The 22,017-nt window shown below is 39.5% G+C and overlaps 1 protein-coding gene across 6 annotated transcripts in view; it reads left to right on the plus strand.

Moving 5' to 3' along the window:
• The window catches only part of EYA1 (eyes absent homolog 1 (Drosophila)), a 217,598-nt gene that overhangs the window by 12,220 nt on the left and 183,361 nt on the right, over positions 1-22,017 (plus strand). Inside the window, exon 2 of one of the 6 annotated variants that reach the window (XM_006860025.1) lies at positions 18,903-18,917. The exons of the other annotated variants lie outside the window; for them this stretch is intronic. Coding sequence (XP_006860087.1) covers positions 18,903-18,917 — 15 coding nt within the window. The remainder of the gene's footprint in view (positions 1-18,902; positions 18,918-22,017) is intronic. 6 annotated transcript variants of the gene reach the window in all.

Genomic DNA, 22,017 nt, shown 5'->3' on the forward strand with positions numbered 1-22,017 from the left:
ATGTATATGGATACATGTATCGTATGAATATGTAACTTGGATAATTTTCACATTCCTATTATTAATTAATACTGGCAGTAATGGCTAATGTTTATGAACAACTTATTGTTAGTCATTGTGATGGCAAATCTCCATATTTTATTTATCTGACTCTTTCGGTTCCAATCCCGGCTCTAGTATCTCTTTACTAGCTATGTGAACATGGGCAAGTAATCTTATGTGTCTGTTTCCTCACCTGTGAAGATAGGATAATAACAGATTTCCATTAGGCTTGATTTGAAGATATCTAAAACACATAGCTCACATAGAACCTAATAGATACTCTGTAAAGGGATATTATTAATGGTTACTTTTGTGGTACTATTTTACTATAAGAAAACTGAGTCTTGGTTACATATCATATTTAAAGTTGATATGTTTTATAATGGAACCTCTGGTATCTGAACTGGTATTTTAATTAAGTACTTACTGAGTCTCTAACCTGGGTTTTTTAATTACTATATTACCCTATTGAGAGAATATGTGATTCTGTTCATCAGCCAGTGACTTTTCTGATACCTTCATATTAAACGTTGGCACCTTCCCTGCCACACTGGCCCCTTCGTGGCTGGAGAAGGCCATTCCCTAGCAAATAGCAGAGTTGTGTACGAACCAACAACAGAGGCTTTGAAAGACAATGGGATTTCATTATGAGATGACTTCCTGGGACAGCCATACTCACTAAGTCCTTGTGTGTGTGAGTGTGTGAGATTTCTTCTTGTGGTCATGTGTGTACAGCACATTGCATCAATAGATTAACTTTTAGAGGATTGGCTCTTACTAGTTTTCAAAGCTTTGGACTTAATTGTAATTCCATCAGCCGTCTGTCTATGTTAAGCCTTTCTGGGATCAATCGGAGTTAGGAAGTCATCTCTGCTTTTCATTATAATAGTCGTTATTATATGCACATTTGTATTGGAGCAGTATTACTGTGAAATTAAAGTGGCTGCAGTGTGGCTACTGCTCAGAGTCAATATTTTGTAACTCAGAAAGAAAAAAAAATTAAGTACATGATAAATTTGCTTACATTTCTCTTGACTTTTAGAAACCATATTATATCAACCAAGCAGAGTTATGTTGACTTTAGCTGAGGGCCTCATAAGAACTATAATTCCCAAAGTCCCAAGTTGTGATTGTGCCTGGTATTTTCTAGGAATAGCAAGGACATATCACTGTGGCTGGTGTGGCGCTTTAGGATAAGCAGTGGATTTCAAGGTCAGTTTGAACTGCAAGGTTGGTGGCTCAAACTCACGAGCAGCTCCTCGGAAACCCTATATGGGGTTGCTGTGGCTCAGAACTCGATGGCACTGAACAACAACACTAACATCACTGTGCCTGGAGAAAAGCAAATGACAGGCAGTACAATAAGAGGTAAAATTAGAAGGAAAAAGGAATGGAGTCGTAGGACTTTGTAGTTCAGAGAGCTAATGATGTCATTTATAATAAGAATAAAAACGCCAGTAGGTATAACCTATTAGGAGGTTCAGAGTTTCTGGAGACAAACTTCCTGATAAGCTATAGCTTGCATAGAGACAGTTGTCATTTATTTCCAGTAGTTAATGGTCCAGAGAATCAGTTTCATAGCATCTCCCTTGATGGGTCAGAATTTTGGTATAAGCAGAAATACAACTATCTAAAAACATCTTGTCTTCTGGGAGAAACCTCTGGTTCCCTCCAAGGAGATGTGTGATCTCTTAATGAGTGTAACTTTTGGGCTAATCTTATCTCTCTGATCATGGATTACCTGATTTAAGTAATACCTAATTTCTGATGAGGAGTCCTGGTGTGGCGCTGTGGGTTAATGCATCAGACTGCAGTCATTTGAACTGCAAGGTCGGTGGTCCAAGCTCACCAGCTGCTCCATGGAAACCCTATACGGGTTTGGCTATGGGTCAGAATCGACTCAACTGCACTTAACTACAACAACAACAACAACTTCTGATGTTGGGCAAGGGTACCTTGGGGTGGCAGTATATAGATAAAGGTGTGTGTATGTGTTGTGGGTGTTTCATCTCACCTTATTACTCGGAGTAAGGAACAAGAGTAATTCGTACTTCAAGCCCGTAATATAATAGAAAACATACATATTACAACCTGATCACAGAACCAACACAAAATAAGGGTCCTGTCAGAGACTCATTATATATCCTCAACAAAGCATATTTCCTGACATTTCTTTTACTCTTTCCATAGCTTCTGCGTTTATTGGGACTTCTCCTTTTAGATTAATTTCTCCTGCCTATCACAGGCACTTTCTCTCAACCTCTGGCTCTTGACTTTTTACCCAAGGCTGTTTTCTAGAATAAACATAATACTTATCTTCACTATTTAATTTTGGTAGGAAAAAAAAAAAGATCTGTTACAATTATAAAGCAGTTTCAGTGATCACTAATTGTTGCCTTCATTAACAAAGAACTTAAGTTTTGAGAAATTAATTAGGGAATCTATGTTAAGTGTTAGGACCCAACATTGTTTGTAAGTAAAAGCTTTTTATAATTGTATACATATCAGTTTGCTCATTTTGCAGATTTCTGCTTTTGCTTCATGTCTCCAATATCCCATTACACCCAAAAGGTACACAAACTACCAAACACATCCCAAGGAGGTATATTTATGTGTTCCCTATAATATCAACTGGAAACATTTTTCTTGTGGACTGGTGAATAGTAGGTTATGCATTGGACTGCTAGCCCAGCAGTTCTAATCCACCAGGCACTCCCTGAGAGAAAGGTGAGTTTTTTGCTCCTGTGAAGATTTACAGCCTCAGAAACATTATACTAGGTCACTATGAGTCTGAACTGATTCAACAGCACACAACAACATGATGAGTCAAAACCTAAAATGCTTACTTAATTATTGCATCTATTAGTAAAAAGGGGGCATTTTCAGTGGCTAGAATGTGTTTTAGGAAAACAAAGGCTGTACACTGAATTGAGAGTCCTTCCTATGCTTTGGACACATCATTATGCATTTTATAAACCTTATTTTATCCTGATAAAATGACTCTTGAAGTTTAAAGTAATGTTTATGCACGTTATTTTTAACAGTTTAGGTGAACAAGTCTGTTTACATAGCTTATTAACTGTGTTGGAGAAGAGACTCAAAGTCACGTCTGATTTTGGTCTACTTTCTTTATATTCAAATCATGGGCTTGATTCACACTGGAGTATTTTATCTGCCATACGAAATGTTTGTAACTTAACCTGAGATAATGACCACAGTGAAAGAAATATAACAGCGCCTTTTATGTGCGTTTTCTGTCCTAGACTCTCGTAAGTTCCTTGAAGGCAAATACAGACATTGTATGTCCTCATCACGTAGCAGAAGCCTTGGCAGTAATTAAATAGTCAATAAATATTTGTTGACTCAGTGTCCCATACTAATAAGCAAGTAATGCAAGTGAGTGATTGCAAGAGAGCAATAACATCCATTAATTTTATTTACAAAGCATAAACAAATTCTGTTTATCTAAGGCCTATTTTCTAAACCTTTGAAAAGAATAAGCTCATAGATCAATTTATATAGTTAGTTGCAGGTAGTCTATTCAGAGAATGTCAGCAATTAACATCGTGAACACATAGGGTCACTATGAGTGGGAAGTGACTCGAGGGTACCTAACAACAACCATTCATAAATGTCGTCTTCAGTTGTTAGACTTAACAGTATGTTTGCAATGATGAATCACTTTCTTCATAGTCTGCCCAAGAAAAACCACATAATATAAAGATCATACCGTTATTACCTTTAGGTTTAATGGCTTGTTGAGATTGTGAAAGAATGATAACCTGAGGTAAACATTTAGAAGGTGGGGGGAAATTAAGAGAGCAAGAATTTATGCATAGTATATAGATAGCTCACTCATGTCGTGAAGTGCCGTCGAGTTGGTTCTGACTCATAGCGACCCTGTACAGGGTTTCCAAGGTTGTACTTCTTTATGGGAGCAGAAAGCCTCATCTTTCTCCCGCGGAACAGCTGGTAGTTTCAAACCGTTGACCTTGCGGTTCACAGCCCAATTTGTAACCACTACGCTACCAGAGCTCCTTTATAGCTCACTATACATCCATTATTATTAGCAAGAAGGATGATGAGAGTTCGTCTCTCATACTTCAGACATATTATCAGGACTAGTCCCTGGAGAAGGACATCATGCTAGGTGAAGTGGAGGGTCAGCGACAGTGAGGAAGACCTCTAAAGAGATGGATTGACACAGTGGCAGCAAATCCATTGGCACGGTGGCAGCAAATACACAATGGCTCAAGTGTAACAAAAATTGTGAAGATGGCACAGGACCAGGCAGTGTTTTGTGTTTTGTTCTGCTGTATAGGGTCGTTAGGAATTGGAACTAACTTAATGACACCTAACAACCACATCCTCTATCAAATTAATAATTCATCCCAGAAATATTAACTTGGCACAAATGGTTTGCACACAACTACTTTGAACCCACACTGCAGTGCTACAGAAGTAAGCCCTGGCAATCTGCTGCCAAGCAAACTCCCTGGAGCAGTTCTAATCTGTCACACATGGGGTCACCATGGGTTGGAATTGACTAGTCGGCAGTGGGGTGTACCTATCTAGCAAATTACCAAACACCAAACACCATGCCTGCCAAGAAGTTCTGAGTCGAGTGTGCTAGGCTAGCTGACCTATGGATACAGGCCCAGCATGCTTTACAACAAGGTCTCTCTTCTCCAGAGATAGTGGTGATGGTTCCTTGTCCTACTGTTATTCTAACCCGTGCTACCTCTTCTGTGTCAGAGGTGAATTGTGCTCCAGAGAGTTTTCACGGTCGTGACCTTTCTGAAACAGATTGCCAGACATGTCTTCCAAAGTACCTTTGGGTGGGTTTAAACCACCTACCTTTTACCTAATAGTTGAGCATTTAATGGCGTGTGTCTCCATTCCTCAGAAGAGACACCTAGCCACAACTGAAGTGAATGAAGGTGAAGGATGGATGCTGTGTACATGTGAACTGAGTCTTGAAGGGAGAGGTGGGAAAACACTGGGTACCAAGCTGGAAGACAAGAGAGACATGGCTTCTACAGCTGTGGCAAAGGAATCCCTACTCCTTAGGTGTGTGTGTGTTGTTGTACAGATATGGATCTAATATAGTCAGCCAAAGCTGCTAAAGACTTTCATGTGTGGGGTTTGGGAATTTGAATTCAGTTCTGCAAGGTTTTAAGAAGGGAACGGATGTGGTCAGATCTATGTTTTAGAAATACACGTAGGTAATTATCAGAAAATTGTATTCAAGAGGCAGTGAGGGCTGAGAAAGAAAGGGCTCTAAGTGGGAAATTAGGAGGGCGTTTTTGTCTGAAATCTTGTAGTTACACATCATAATTTCAGTGTGATTTAGAGTGACTATTTACCTGGATAGGGATAAAGAAGAGAGTGAGCAGTAATATAAATATCAGAGAAAGAGGCAAGTGAGTATTATAAATATAGGAAAGCAGCATTGCGTGGTTTTGAGAGCGCGAGTTTTTAAGTCAGGCAGGGTTACAGTCCTAATTGAGCTCCTCAGTAACCATTGGAACATGCGCTCTTTGATAGGCAGCAGAGCAGGATGGCTAGGAGAGGACTCTGAAGCCAGGCTGTTACCTAGGTTTAAAGTTGGTTTCCAACACTTCCTAGTGAGCTGGTGCTTTGTTGCAAAATCACCTACTGCTGTATGCCTCTGCTTCCTCATCTGTAAAATGAAGATTATATAATGTTATCTATTTGTAGGGATCGTACAACAGTAAAACACTCAGCTGCCAGCTGAAAAGTTGATGGTTCAACCCCGCCCACATTCTCTGGGGGACAAAGAGTTGACAACCTAGAAATTCCTATGGAGAAGTTTTACTCTGCCATGGGGTCTCTATGAGTCAGAATCTACTGGTAGTTGGCTGCGTACCATCAAATCAGTTTCGACTCATAGTGAGTCTGTATAGGGTCTCCAAGGCTGTAAATATTTACGGGAGCAGAAAGCCTCATCTTTCTCATGCAGAGTGACTGGTAGATTTGACTTTGCAGTCAGCAGCCCAGGTTGTAAGCTACTATGCTACCAGAGCTCCTTCAGAATTAACTGTTGTTGTTGTTAAGAGCCATTGAGTCAGTTTTGACTCATAGTGACCCTGTATAGGGTTTCTGAGGAGCAGCTGGTGAGTTTGAATTGCCAACCTTGTGGTTCACAGAGGAGTGCTGATCCTACAGTACCACATCAGCTGTTCTTGTTAAGGGCCATCGAGTCCGTTCTGACCCATAACGACCCTGTGTAGGGTTTCCAAGGAACAGCTGGTGAGCTTGAGCCACCGACCCTGCAGTTCAAACAACTTTGCAGTCTGACGCAGTAACCCACAGCGCTACACCAGGACATAACAACAATATAGAGTTGCTAGGAAGGTTAAATGAGTTGGTAAAATACAATAGTGCTTGACTTGTAGAAAGAGCTACTCATCGATTTACTGCTATTACCACTAATCTCAAGGTCAGCAGTTCAAAACTACCAGCTGTTCCATGGGAGAAAGATGAGGCTTTCTGCTCCCATAAAGATTTGCAGCCTCGGAAACCCTGTGCAGGGTCACTATGAGTCGGAACCGACTCCACGGTACTTAACAACAACAACACCCTATTATTTCTGAACCTCTGTTTTGACCGTTATAAAATGGTGATTACATCTTTAACCTCGGCTGTTATGACATTTAATTAATCTATCTAAAAATACTAAGTGTAGTTACTATACATAACATGCACACACACACAAGAAGTGACTTGAAAAATTTTGCGGATAAATTGTAATTCTCTTTGAATTCCATTATTCCATGCACTTTTTGAAGCCCTCTCACATATGTGTGTTATGTATATATGCTGTGTATTATATATTATACTGTTTCAAATAGCAGTGTGGTAGAATAATTGCAGCTTAAGGAGTCCTGGTGGCACAGTGGTTAAGCACTTGGCTGCTAACTGGACGGTCAGTGGGAGGCAGATGTGGCAATCTGTTACCATGAAGTTTTGAAGCCTTGGAAACCCTGTGGGACAGTTCTGGTTGGTTATGTTGGGCTGCTATGAGGAAATTGACTCAGTGGTAATGGGTTTGGATATTTTCATCATTGTTGTTTTATAATTGTTGTTGTTAAGTGCCGTCGAGTCAGTTGTGACCCATAGCGACCCTGTACAGGGTTTCCGAGGGTGTAAATCCTTACGGGAGTAGAAAGCCTCATCTTTCTCCCGCGGAGCGGCAGGTAGTTTCGAACCGCTGACTTTCAGGTTTGCAGCCTGATTCGTAACCACTACGCTACCAGAGCTCCTTTGTTTTATAATAGCAGCTTTTATTAAGTCATGCTGCTCACCAAAAGGTTGGAGGTTTAAGTCTACCAGAAGCATCTCAGAAGAAAGGGCTGGTGATTCACTTCTAGAAAAGCAGCGATTGAAAACCCTGTGGAGCACGTTTCTACTCGGAGACACACAAGGTTACCATGAGTCAGAGTGGACTCCAGGGTAACTGATTAAAGGCTATCATAGTGTCCGTATGTGAAGTGAGACTGGGGGAGGGGGAGATACTTTTTTCTCCATTGAAGCCCCTTACATCACTGAACAGAGTCCTGAGGTAGTCAATAAGTTCTGCTCAACTCATGTTCATTGGGAGTTGGGCGTATGTCTGGTTCCTCCTGTGTTGGTAAAAGATGGGAAAGAAGTATGGTTTGAGATGCAAATTTGGTAGGTTGATTACTTTGCAGGCGAGTGAACTATTTTTCCATATTGATATGATTGAGGTTCTGAGTCTGAGCCAGCTCATCTGCTTCCAATCTTCATACACTAGTTTATTTTACCATCAGCTAATTTGCAACATATACCGATGCACTTTTATGCTGGGACTTTCCTATTACTCTGCTGTTCGCTGATTGTTCAGGTCTCCATCAGAGGCATGATTAAGGATGATAAAACCCTAATTCGAAAATGTCTGACTTTTCAGTGGTTTTATAAAAGATACAGTGATTAGAGAAATTTGAAACTAACTTTGTGACCTTGGGTGAGTTATTTAACATCTTTAAGCTATAGTTTTCTCATCTTTAAAATGGGGCAATTATAATAAATGCCTTGTAAAGTTACTATGAGAACTCAATGAGCTAGTGTTTGTAAAATGCTTAGCACAACACCTCTCTTATAGTATGTTTGTAATAAATATAAACTGTATTTGTATTACCCCTCCACTCTAAAATTCTCTTTAAACATTGTGTATGTTATACCTTGAGAAGAAGTTTACCTGAATATTTTTAATTTCATGCTTGTGTGCCATGCTTTCATTATTGTAATTAGCTAAGAACACTCATGTTTTTAGTGGATGACATTGCATCTGTGAAAACTCATTGAATGACACATTTAGGATTTGTTCATTGCATTAAATATAACTTTATTTTAAAAAGAACCATAAGAAAATATGAACTTTAGGTATTGATATGTATGCGGAAGTGTTTAGGGGAAGAATGTATTGTGTCTGTAACTTATTTTGTTTTTGTGCCCCAGTTTTTGTCTGTAGACTGAGCAAATGTACATGCCACATATATATAAAACACTATTTTTTTTATATATGAAAACTGTTATGTTTATTAAAACATACATTTTCGTGTCTATAAACACACAGTAGGTTTTTGTTATGTGCTGGTTCAATCAACAGATTACAAATAGGCTATCATTGGGGTTCTGAAATATTTTGATGTTAGAAAGAGAGTTTCATTCTCAAGAAGGTTGGAAGCGACTGATACAAACAAAGTGCTCTCAGAGTTCAGAAGAAAGAGCTCTTCAGCTCACTGAGGTCTGGACAGGCTTCAAGGAGGAGATGGAATCTGAGCTGAGTGTTGGGAAATGGGTAGAATTTGAATAGGTTGAGAGGAGATGGAATGCATTCTAAATGAGGGAACAATGTGAACAAAGTTAGGATAGTTTGGGAGACTGTGAGGAGACCAGTTTAGACTAAAAGGGAGTTGATAATAGACAAGGCTGGAAGAATCAATTGGAGCCAAAGTGTGGAGGACCCTGAATGTTAGGCTAAGGAATTTGGACTTCATCCTGGAGCCAGTAGAGAATCCACTGAATATTTTGGGCAAGGGAGTGATATGGTGAAACGGTTTTAGATATTAATCTGGCAGCAATTTTAAGGATAGATTGGATTGGGAGCAGGGAGGGGAGCCCAAGCAGCAGTACAGAGGCTCATGCAAGTTACAGATTTTATGGGTTAGGAACCTGAGCTAGTGTAATGGGAATGGGAATAGTAAAAACAGGAGATAGATGATAAAGGAAGCCATTTAACATACGCTGTTGTTGTTGTTGTATGCCCTCAAGTCGGTTCCAACTCAGAGCTACCCTGTCAAGGGTTTTGGGGGCTGTACATCTTTGTGGGAGCAGAAAGCCTCATCTTTCTTCTCCACAGCAGCTGGTGGGCTCAAACTTCCGACATTTGTAGTCCAGTTCTTATCCTACAGATCCTGTGCCATCTTCACAGTTGTTGCTATGTGTGAGCCCATTGTTGAAGCCACTGTGTTAATCCATATAGTTGAGGGTCTTCTTCACCTTTGCTGCACTTTTACCCAGCATGATGTCCTTCTCCAGAGACGAGTCCCTCCTCATAACATGCCCAAAGTAGGTAAGATCAAGTGTCATCATTCTCAATTCTAAGAAACATTCTGACTGTACTTCTTCCTAGGCAGATTTCTTTGTTCTTCAGGCAGTCCTTGGTGTATTTAATATTCCTCACCAACTGCATCATTTAAAGACATCAGTCCTTCTTTGGTTTAATTCATTGTCCAGTTAGTCAGGCACACCTTAATCCTCAAACTGACATCTGCATAAACCAAACCAGACCCACTGCTGTAGAGTCCATTCAGACTCTATGGGGACGTTATAGGGCAGAACAGGAACTGCTCCATAGGATTTTCAAGGCTCTAAATCTCGAGGGAAACAGACGGACTCCTGTTGCCTCCTCAGAGCAGCTGGTGGGTTTGATCTGCCAACCTGTAGTCAGCAGTCCAGTACTTAACCCACAACACCACTAGTGCTCCCTTACATCTGCTTGTTGTTAATGTTAAGTGCCATCAAATCAGTCTTGACCCATAGCAACCTGTATAGAATTTTCAAGGAGCAGCTGATGAACTTGACCTTGTGGATCAAACCTACTTTGAAATCCAGCACATTAGTCCACAGTGCCGCACCATAGACCTTGTAAAAGTCTCTTCTAACATGCTATAATTCCAATGGATAACATGTTTTGAAATTGAGAAGTAGTTCTCCATAGCCATTCATATTCTAAGTTCAAGTTTAGTCAATATGCGTCCATGTGGTTTTCTTAAGGCTATATAATGTATGATATTTGGAAGAGATCATATTTTTCTACCCTCTTTTAAGAAAAAGAAGACTATTTTAACTTGAAATTTTGAAGGGATAATTATCTTATGCCAGAGTATAGAGCTAATCTAAACATAAAAGGATCTCTCATTTTCCAAATGGGCATTGACCAAAGATAAAACATTTAGTTCATGGCTATATACATACTTTTGGATTAAGAGGAAGTAGTAAAAGAGCCACTTATAGTTAATTTATTAATCACATTATATGCCTTTAAATTATTATATCAAATAAAAGTATACATTTAAAAATATTTCACATTTCTACTTTTGTATCTCATAAACCAATTTTGTTTATTCTCATATGTCTTTTAGTATCTCTTGATGTCATGTTTTGAGTCATTTGATACAGTTTGTGAAAACATAACATTTTCACTTCTGCCTCATGGTTTGAGTGCTAGAGAGAAACTTGTTGAATCTGAAAGATACTGTCATTGAATTCAAGCCTAATGCATTACAAAGACTGCTTTTCTTTTGCCTTGAAAGTACGTATTTGTGATCTCTGCAGTATAATTATTGGCTTCATTGCTTTAGAAAGTACTCTTTTAATGCTTATTTGCAGTAATATCCAATACTTATCTTTGGGTAGCAATACACTATGAATAATAACTAAATATTTGGCAATTTTTGAACACACACACCCCCCCCCTTTTTTTAACTGGTTCAGACAGAGTCCTCTATAAACATACAAAAATTCCAGTAATGGATATTATTTTGGCTAGTAGATCTTCTCTAAACAGTAATCTCTTCAAAATAATGTAACTGACATGCATTCTGTAGGGGAGAGACTGTGTAAGCACCTGCTTATAAGTTAACAGTGGTAATTTGGGAGGAATAAAATATCTCATGTTTTATGTTTTAATTGCCCAATGCATAGTGACATGAGGTCATTGCAATAAATAAATTAAAAAAATTTTTAAGTCAGTTGCATATTTTTTCCTTCATTCCCTTGATCAACTTTGAGTTGTCAAGCATTGAAGTTCTGTAGGGATGTAAAAATGTGAAAAGATACAAGTTTTACCATAAATGTTTAAAGTTAAAATGTATAACTTTATGAACGTTAAACTGAGGCGTTTGTTGTTGTTCAGTGGTATCGAGTTGGTTCTGACTCATGACCCTGTATAGGGTTTCCAAGGAGCAGCTGGTGAGTTTGAACTGCTGGCCTTGTAGTTTGCATCCAGTGCTGATCCTACAGTGCCAACACCAGGAATCTGTAAATTGATGTAGAATAGGCTGTGCATTCTAAAGGAGATACAAGTTCAGATTTATGCTTCAAGTGAGAAGAAAAAAACCCAAAAACTCTGAGTAGTAGATCAGAGAACAATTAACTAAACAGATGAGATTTTGGTAGAACCATGAAGTACCTGTGGAATTTAGTCAGATGGAAATATTACATGTGGCATTGGCATCTGTAAAATGGGATAATGATATCACATAGGAAAGTTAGGACAATTAGATGAGACCATACATATTTGCATGCCCTTGTACATTATTAGTTGTTGTACAAAATGTCTGTGGAAGAAATGGGAATTAGTTGGGGGAGAAGTTTGATATTAGGATGTACAGGATCTTGAAAACACAGCTAAAGGGTGGGGAGTTAATCCAGGAGAAAATAGGAAATAGCTCAGCATCAGGAATGACTCTCTATGGGCTTTGAAAAGACTAGTATCTCTGATTAAGGCAGAAACAGTAGAGGCTGAAAGTCCAATGTGACAACTTTTAAAGGAAGGGTTGTGGTTGTTGTTAGGTGACCCTACCAGAAAAAGTAGAACTGCTTCACAGGGTTTCTGAAGCTGTAAATTGTTACAGAAGAAAACTGCCTCATCTTTCTCCCACTGAGTGGCTGGGGAATTCAAACCACTGATTTCCTTCTCATCAGTCTTAATCTAGAAACTCCATTGAAACCTATCAGTGTGATTCTGCTGGTATTTGAAATATTGTTGGCATAGATTCCAGCATCATAGAAACATGTAAGCCAATACAGTATGACAAACTGACAAATAAATCGTGCTGTGAAGATTAGACTGATAAAAATTATAAGGAGCTCTGGTAGTGTAGTGATTATGAGTCAGACTGCTAACCTCAAGGTTGGAAGTTTGAAACTACCAGCTGTTCCATGGGAGAAAGATGAGGCTTTCTGCTCTTGTAAAGATTAAAGCCTCAGAAACCCTGTACAGGGTTGCTATGAATTGGAACAGACTCCATAACACACCACCACCAGTAGGAAAAAGATGATGCCTTTATATTTGAGCAGGTTGAGTTTGACACATATTTAGGCAATTACGTTGTACAATTTGTATGCTATGGTTGACTCATTTGAAAAAGTGTAGGTGTAGATAGAAATGTGGGAGTTGTTTGTATGTAGGTGATTTTCAAAACACTGTGGCAATAAAAGAAATAGTTGTGAGAGAAAATGGTTGTATGAGAACTTTTTGTTGTTGTTAGGTGCCATCAAGTAGGTACTGACTCATAGCAACCGTGTGCACAACAGAACGAAACACTACCTGGTCCTGGGCCAACCTCACTATTGTTGCCACACTTGAGCCCATTGATGCTGCCACTTTGCTAATCCATCATGTTGGGTGTCTTCCTCTTTTTCTTCAACCCTCCAACCAAACATGATATCCTTCTCCAGCGACTGGTCCCTCCTGACAATACATCTGAAGTATAAGAGACAAAATTTGGCCACCTTGGCCTCCAAGGAGCACTCTGGCTGCACTTCTTCCAATACAGATCTGTTGATTTTCTTTTGGCAGCCCATGGCACTTTCAGTATTCCCCTCCAACACCATAACTCAACAGGATCAATTCCGCTAAGATCTTCCTCATTCACTGTCCAGCTTTCACATGTATATGAGGTTATTGAAAATACCATGGCTTGGGCCAGGCGTACCTTAGTCCTCAAGCTGACATCTTTGCTCTTCAACACTTTAAAAAGGTCTTGTGCAGCAGATTTGCCTAATGCAATACGTCGTTTGATTTCTTAACTTCTGCTTCCATGAGTGTTGATAGTTGATCCAAGAATAATGAAGTCCTTGACAACTTCAATCTTTTCTCTGTTGATAAGAATGTTGTTTATTGGTCCCGTGGTGAGGAGTTTTGTTTTCTTTACATTGAGATGCAATCCATACCAAAGGCTATGGTCTTTGAGCTTCATCAGTAAATATTTTAAGTCCTTTTCACTTTCAGCAAGCAAGGTTATATCATCTATATATCAGAAAAGAAATGTCAAATTATATAATTACAGGAGAAGGAAGAAAATCAACAGGAGACATGTGAGGGGAAAGGTAGCTATATCGCTGTGTTGATATTGAGCAATAATGAGGAAAATGGCGAGAAGAGGGAAGGCACATTCTACAGAAGAATTAAACAAAATCAGGACTGAGAACAGTTTGTGTTGGATAATTAGGAGAGTCATTTTAGGAAAGAGTAAGCATAAAAAGGGTGATGTGAAAGATTAAAGATAGAGTAGGTGATAAGGAATTTTAAAGGTAAGTAGTGAAAGAAAGGAGAGAAGACAGTTTGAAAAACTTGATTTGAGAGATGACATTTATAAAATTAGATGGGATCTGTCTGTTTTCGTAGGTAGAAAAGAAGTTGCCTCTTGAGATGGAATGGTTGACGATGATGAGAAACCAGTTAACCAGACAGTGGAATATCATTGTATGAACCAAAACCAAACCAATTGCCATTAAGTCTGCTTCTCCTCATGGTGACATTATGTGGCTCATAATAGAATTGTGCTCTCTAGGGTTTTCAGTGCCTGATTTTTGGCAAACAGATTGTTGTTGTTGTAAAGTGCCGTCGAGTCGGTTCCGACCGATAGCGACCCTGTACAGGGTTTCTGAGGCTGTAAATCTTTATGGGAGCAGATCGCCTCATCTTTCTCCCGCGGAGCAGCTGGTAGTTTCGAGCTGCTGACCTTGTGATTCGCAGCCCGATTCGTAACCACTACGCTACCAGAGATTACTAGGGCCCTTTTCTAAGGCACCTCTGGGTAAACTGAAAACTGAGGACATGTTGCAGGAAGGTAATTGAAAGATTAAGTGCAGTTTCATCCTTCTTTGTAGAGGTGAAAGCATGTGGTGAGAAACAGCAGAGTGAGGAGGTGTGGTTCGGGACATGAGGAAAGTGGAAAAAACTCAATGGAAATGGTTTCAGGCAATTGACAAGTGATGGGAAAGGGGAATTATTGTTGTTGTTAAGTACCGTCGTGTTGGTTCTGACCCATAGCGACTCTGTATAGGGTTTCCGATGAACAGCTGATAAATTTGAGCCACCAACTTTATGGTTCAAACTGACTTTTCAGTCCAGCACATTAGCCCACAGCGCCATAACAGGACTCCTTATCAAGCACTGGTGGTGGTTATGTGCTGTGGAGTTGGTTCCGACTCATAGCCACCCTGTATAGGGTTTCCGAGGCTGTAAATCTTTACAGGAGCAGAACGCTGCTGCTGACCTTGAGGTTAGCAGCCCGACTCGTAACCACTATGCTACCAGAGCTTCTTTATCAAGCACTTGTCATTGTTGTTAAGTGCCGTTGAGTCGATTCTGACCCTGTATAGGGTTTCTGAGGAGCAACTGGTGAGTTTGAACCGCCGACCCTATAGTTCAAACGGCTTTGGTATTAACCCACAGCGCCACCCCAGGACTCCACTAGGAATGCTCAAATGAATATAGAAAAGCATTGACTTTAGCACACTCAGTCAGTCTGTTCCTGTGACTTCCTTCCCCATTCTCACTGGTCTAGCATAGCCACTCACCTAGGTAGGTGCCTTCGGTGTGTGTTTCCTCAGGGAGTTGTTTATAACTCAGAGGCTGGTTCCCAGTCTAGCGCTCATAGTTGTCTTTTGGGAGTTAACTTGATTTAATTGCCCTCTTCATTTATGTACACCTAATTAAATGGGCTTAATATTTCTCTGATTAGTCCATTATCTCCCTATAGATATACAAGTTGGCTCTAAAAAGTTTGTGGGAAAATGGGGTTAAAAGATAGTGGAATTTTCCTATTAACTTTTTTGAAGCCCTGTCATGTTTATATGATTGTGCATTGGTAGTCATGAGGTTGGCAGTTCAAACCTACCAGCCACTCTCGCAACCCTGTACAAGATTGCTTGAGTCAGAACCTACGTGATGGCACCTAGCAATGACAACAATAATCACTGTATAACCAGAGGTTGCTTAAGGAACATAGAAGTCAGTTGTGATGTATTGTGATGGTCTTGATAGCTAACATCACCACGTCGTAATTGTTTGATAGGTTTGTCTCCAGTGTATGCTGAAGGAAGATGCTGGTGTGGTGGTAGGGTACTGTGGAGTCAGTTCTGACCATAGCAACCCTGCATAGAGTTTCTGAAACTGTAAATCTTTACAGGAGCAGAAAGCCTCATCTTTCTCCCATGGAACCAGGTGGTAGTTTTAAACTGCTGACCTTGAAATTAACAGCCCAACTCATAACCACCAGTCACAGTATATTTTCTCCCAACAGAGCCAGAGAGAGATGGGCACATTTTTTTTTTTTTTTTTGGAATTCCCCATGACAGTTGCCATGTATACCACCTTCTTCTGCTAGATTGTTTGTTCAGAAAAAGTATACAATGACTATAATTACTGAGATAAAAGCTTTCTTAATATAATCATGATTTAGTTCTACTTTCTTGAGTTATAGCCAAATTACCTTTATGTGATTTTGGTGATGTCCTCATGACTGTTATACAAGTCAGTTAACTTTAGATTCTTTTCCTCATTTTGTTTTCAGAGGTTAAGCTTAAATTTAATGTGAAGTTTATGCTATAGATTTAATATCGGTTATCTGTATTTTGAAGGAGCTCTGGTAGCGTAGTGGTTACAAATTGGGCTGCGAGCCTCAAGGTCAGTAGTTCGAAACTACCAGCTGTTCTGCGGGAGAAAGATGAGCCTTTCTGCTCCCATAAAGATTTACAGCCTCAGAAACCCTGTACAGGGTCTCTATGAGTTGGAACCAACTCCACGGCACATAACAACAACAATCTGTATTTTGAGAGCTCAGTAGCTCTGTAGGATAAACACTGGACTGTGAACTACTAGGTCAGTTGTTCGAGCCCACCAGCGGCTTCATGGAAGAAAGATGAGGCTTTCTGTTCCCACAAAGATGTACAGCCTCAGGAATCCTATATAGGGTTACTGTCAATTGGAACCAACTCAATGGCACTAAACAACACCTTTTGTATTTTAAGAAATACTTCTATTTTTATCATTAAGGGTGCATATAATAATACATGTTCTGGTGTGGTGCTGTAGGATAAATCCTTAGACTCTAAAGTAGGTTTGAATCACAAGGTTGGGGGTTCATGCTCACCAACTGCTTCTTGGAAGTCCTAAACCAGGTTGCTGTGAGTCAGAACTGACTCGATGATACTTAACAACAGTATAATAATATCTAGAATCCTGGAGAGGTGATAAAGGATAAGCTCTGGACTGCAGGCTCATTTGAACCACAAAATCCTCAGAGACCATATACAGGGTTGTTATAAGTTGGAACTGACTTGATGGCACCTAACAATAACAGTATGGTAATGGCTACAGAACTATAGAAATAGAACAACTATAAAAGTTTTAGCTTTGGACCTAGCAGAGTACTAAATGAATTATAAGCATTATCTCATTTTATCTTCACTTTACTGATGAGGAAACCGAGCTACGCCTAAACTAAGTAATTTACCTGAGGTTCACATTATTAATTAGCAAAGCTAGATTAAAACTCATCTGATTATTCCAGAACTGGAACTTTTAATCCTTTGTTCTATTGCTCCCTGGTAGAAATACTACCAACTAGAAAGAAGAAAACCATTCAGTGTAGCAGAAATAGAATAACATTACTACTGCTTCTAATTGGAATCCTAGTGTGGTGCTGTGGGTTAATGCGCTGGACTGCAAGGTCAGTTTGAATCGTGAGGTCAGTGGTTCAACCTCACCAGCCGCACCTCAGAAACCCTAGACAGGGTCACTGTGAGTCAAAACTGACTCAATGGCACTTAACAACAACTACTTCTGATGATGATGATAACTACAGTTTCAAGTCCTACTTTATGCCTAGCAGTTTACATAAATTTTGACGAATTCTGATAACATTCCTATAATGTGTTGTTGTTAGGTGCCGTCAAGTTGATTCTGACTCACGAGTCAACTCAACAGTTGGTCAGTTGATTCTGACCCTATGTACAACAGAACAAGACGCTGCCCAGGCATTCACCATCCTCATGATTGTTAGATTTGTAGTCATCATCTTTTTTCCACTCTAGATATGAGATAATTAAGTTCAGAGTGATCAAATAATTTTTAGAAAGTCATATAGCAAGTGATTCCAATACTGGATCTTGAAGATGTTGATGGCTGGAAGTTTGCATTATACCTGGAGAGTAGCAAGTTACCCCGTGTATCTCAGGCCTAGAGTGTGTGTCTGGGTAAAAGAGTTGTGGAAATCAGGGAGATAAAGAAGGTAAGGGAAATCTCTGAATATTTTTAAAGGAAGACTAAATCCTTCAGTATAAGAAAGCCTGGCAACATACTTCTGAAAACTCAGTCAGTAAAAATCTTAGGGAGTACAACATTCTGATCCCATTTTGCATGAGGTCACCATTGTTCAATGCTGACTCCGCAACTAACAACACAAGTCTACAGATGTTACTGTAGTTGTTAAGTGCCATGAGTCAGTTCCAACCCATAGCAACCCTATACAGGGTTTCTAAGGAATGACTGGTGAGCCTGAACCACTGACCTTACAGTTCAAATGGCTTTTGACTGGCACATTAACCCACAGTGCCACACCAGGACTCCTATCAGATAAAGTGTTGGAAACCTTGGGTCATAGATAAAGAGAAACTTTTATGAGGGAATGCAAAGAACCAAAGTTGTTTTCTGATAGACTGAAGATCCAGAAGAAGAAAAAAATGTGGTGGACATAAAATAATACTGCAGTGATTTACTTAGAGGAAAATAGATACTTCATTGTTGTTGTTAAGTGCCATGGAAGTCAGTAGTGACTCACAGCAACACTGAAAAGATTTCAGAGGAGCAGCTGGTGAGTTTGAACCATTACGCTCGCAGTTGAGATCTTTCATAGTGGGTGTCTTTTCAGATGGTGGTATTTTTTTATTTAAAATCTTGGAGCAGGACTCTGCTATAACATTGACGGCCTATGCACAAGCCTGCTAGTGCTAGTAAAGATGAGTAAGGTTTGGGTAGCTGGAGATTAGATTTTTCACTTTTGTTTGAGTGAATGCTTGGCCCCAACAGAGCCAGAAGTCATCTCTGTTCATTTGGGCTTTCATTCAATAACTATTTAACATCACAATAAATCACCGGTCTCTTTAGAATCAGATCCCTGGTGACCAAAGTATTCAATTACAGTACCTGATAAAATCATGAATATCCTGATAGTTACTTAATGTACATCCTCTGCAACAGTGAGCCCTTTTAAAAAATTGGATCCATTGGGAAAAGAGAGTCTCTTTATTCCTTAGTGTATATATGGGTATATTTAGACAATGGCAAAAGCTATGTGCTTAGGACCTACAAGAAAAAGTATCCTCTTCCTTTCTTTTCTACTCTTTTTTGCCTTGTTTTAATAGAATTTCAAGTATAATTGAATGTACCTCCTGGGAGTGAAAGCTACATTCGATTTGGCCTAATCATATGGAGAATAGCTGAGTCTAGAGTAGAGCAGTATATGATTTCTGCTTCTTTCTTTCTTTTTTAAAAGGGGCCAGGAGTAGGAGAGATTTTGCAAAGTAACCTTATAGTCCATAGTCTGTTTGAGACCTTAGATCTGGCAAGGACTTCAGACTCATACTGAAGGAATTTCTTCTTCCATATTCTCCCTTAACACTGGATCAGGAAACTTCGTTCAGATATTCTAGAGAGTCCACTAGGCTGGAAACTCTTCTGGTCTAGGAGGACAAGGACTATACAGGGTCTGTGTTTTCCACTGTGTCACCAATGTGTGGCCCTGGCTGTTAGTGCCTTGCTCTGTTGTCTAATAACTATTTACTGGAAAGTGTCACTTGCCATTTATTCAGATCTTGTTCACGAGCTGAGAGTCATAACCAAATTGGCTGCCTTCAACTTGATTCCTTCTCTTGGCAACTCCGTGTATGTCAGAGTAGAACTGTGCTCCATAGAATTTTCAACGGTTGCTTTTTCAGAAGTACATCACCAGGCCTTTGTCCAAGGTGCCTCTCTCTGGGTGGATTCAGAGCTCCAGCCTTTCTGATAGTAGCTGAGTGTGCTAAAAATGGAACTCCTGAAGTTTTAAATGACCAACATTAAATCCCATTTCTGCCTTTTGCTGTGAAATTTTAGGTGATTTCTTAACCCCTTTGAGTTTCTATTTTTAGTTATGAAACAAGCAGGAAAAATACTTAATGAAAAACTTTCTTGGTGTGTTCTAAGATCTATTTTTAGAGTTGTGTAAAGGATACAGAAGGAGCTCCAGTAGCCTAGTGGTTACAAATCAGGCTGCTAACCTCTGGGTCAGCAGTTTGAAACTACCAGCTGTTCTGTAGGAGAAAGAGGAGGCTTTCTGCTCCCATAAAGATTTACAGCCTCGGAAACACAGTACAGGGTCGCTATGGGTCGGAACTGACTCCATGGCACATAACAACAACAGCAACAAAGGATACAGAATCTGACACATAGTAGGTACTTTATATGATTTAATCCCATTGAGTCTAATTCTAAACTTTGGCTCATTGATTCTGAATTCATAATCCCAGTAGTGGTCTGTATGCTTGGTGCTCATAGCGACCCTGCATAGGGTTTCTGAGGCTGTAAATCTTAAGAGGAGCAGAAAGCTTTATCTTTCTCCTGTGTAACTGCTGGTAGTCTCGAACTGCTGACCTTAAGATTAGTAGCCTGATTTGTAACCACTATGCTACCAGAGCTCCTTAGTGGTCTGTCTAGTACAGAATAAAATAGAACTATTACTTCATATGCACAGGGCAGAGCAGCATATGATTTTCTTTTCTTTTTTTTTTTTTATTGGTAGTTTTGTTTTCCTTTGATTTTTTTTTTTTTACTTTTTTTTATTGTGGGGTGATACAAATGGTTAAGTGCTAGACTCCTAACTGAAAGATTTACTGTTCAGATCCACTACGAGGTGCCAACCACACATAACGTGAAATTTGCCATTTTTATGTGTACAATTCAGTGGCATTAATTATTTTTACATGTTGCACAATATGTCCATTATGTACTTTCAGAACTCTTTCAGCATCCCCAACATAAACTCTGTGCCCATTAAACAATAACTCCCTATTGCTTACCTCCTTAGCCCTTGGTAACCTTTAATTGACTTCCTGTCTCTCTGTATTTATATATGAGTTCTTTTTAAGGGAAATGGGTTATGATGTAGATAGCTGAACAGGAACCTTCCGAACTGTAGCATACCTGCTTTCTTAAAACTGTGCTTCTCTAATGGTTGGGAAGAGAGAGAGGGAGACAGAGAGATCATTTAAGGTGTGCGGTGGCATAGAGGGAGAAGGGAATCCCAGGCTCATGTCGACATGGATTAGCATCAACTAAGATTGTTAACACAAAACAACTGGCAGAAAAGTGAAACTCCAGTTAAACTGTTGTTTGGTCTGCATTAAAATAATCAGGCAGAATGATTTCCATTAGACTCACTGTTTCTATTTTTTTTAACCAAGTAAAGAAACAATCTAAATAATTACTTTTTTGTTTTTTGTTAGTGACTATCTGATGCATCTATTCATAATGCTTATTTTTAAAATACTCATGCATTAGTAAACTATTAGAAGGCCTAGGAGCTGCAGGGAGTCTTGATGTGGCGCCATAGGGATAAGCACTTGACCTCAAGGTCGGTTTGAACCACAAGATTGGCAGTTCAAACTCACCAGCCACTCCTTGGACACAAACAGCTTGCTATGCGTTAGAACCAACTGGATGGAGCTGCAGGGAAAATTTGTGTTTTGCTTTGTGTTTTTAAGAGATTGTCATTGTTGAGAGAAGGAAAACCTGTATTTTCTCTATCATCCTTTCTTATAGTACAAGTATGTGGTTATTTTGTGGGAGAAGCCTTCCCAAGTGTTCTATTTGCTGGAGTCTTCATGCTGGAAACCACATTGTTAATTATTAGATGACTTCTAGGATATTATGGTGTTATTCTTGAACAGCTATTAATAAGAATGAACAAATTCACCAGTGGAGGTTGACAAATTTCAAGGATATCACCTCAGCAGCATTTTCTAGGGAAAACAATAATGCTGTCTTTCCCTGTTAAAAAAAAATAATAAAATAAACAAAAAAAAAAAAATGATGAAATATTCTGAGGTGGTCTGACTTTTCTGTTTTGTGTTGTTGTTGTTAAGTGCTGTCGAGTTAATTCTGACTCATAGTCACTTTGTATAGGGTATCTAAGGAGATGCCGATAGGCTTGAACTGATGACTTTGTGGTTTGTAGTCCAATGCTGATCCTACAGCGCCACACCAGGAGTATGTTCTGTGGTGGTTATGTGCCGTGGAGTTGGTTCCAACTCATAGCAACCTGTACAGGGTTTCCGAGGCTCTAAATCTTTACGGGAGCAGAAAGTCTCAATGAAGCT

This window comes from Chrysochloris asiatica, unplaced genomic scaffold (genome assembly GCF_000296735.1).
Source record: "Chrysochloris asiatica unplaced genomic scaffold, ChrAsi1.0 scaffold00036, whole genome shotgun sequence".
Taxonomy (NCBI): Eukaryota; Metazoa; Chordata; class Mammalia; order Afrosoricida; family Chrysochloridae; genus Chrysochloris; species Chrysochloris asiatica.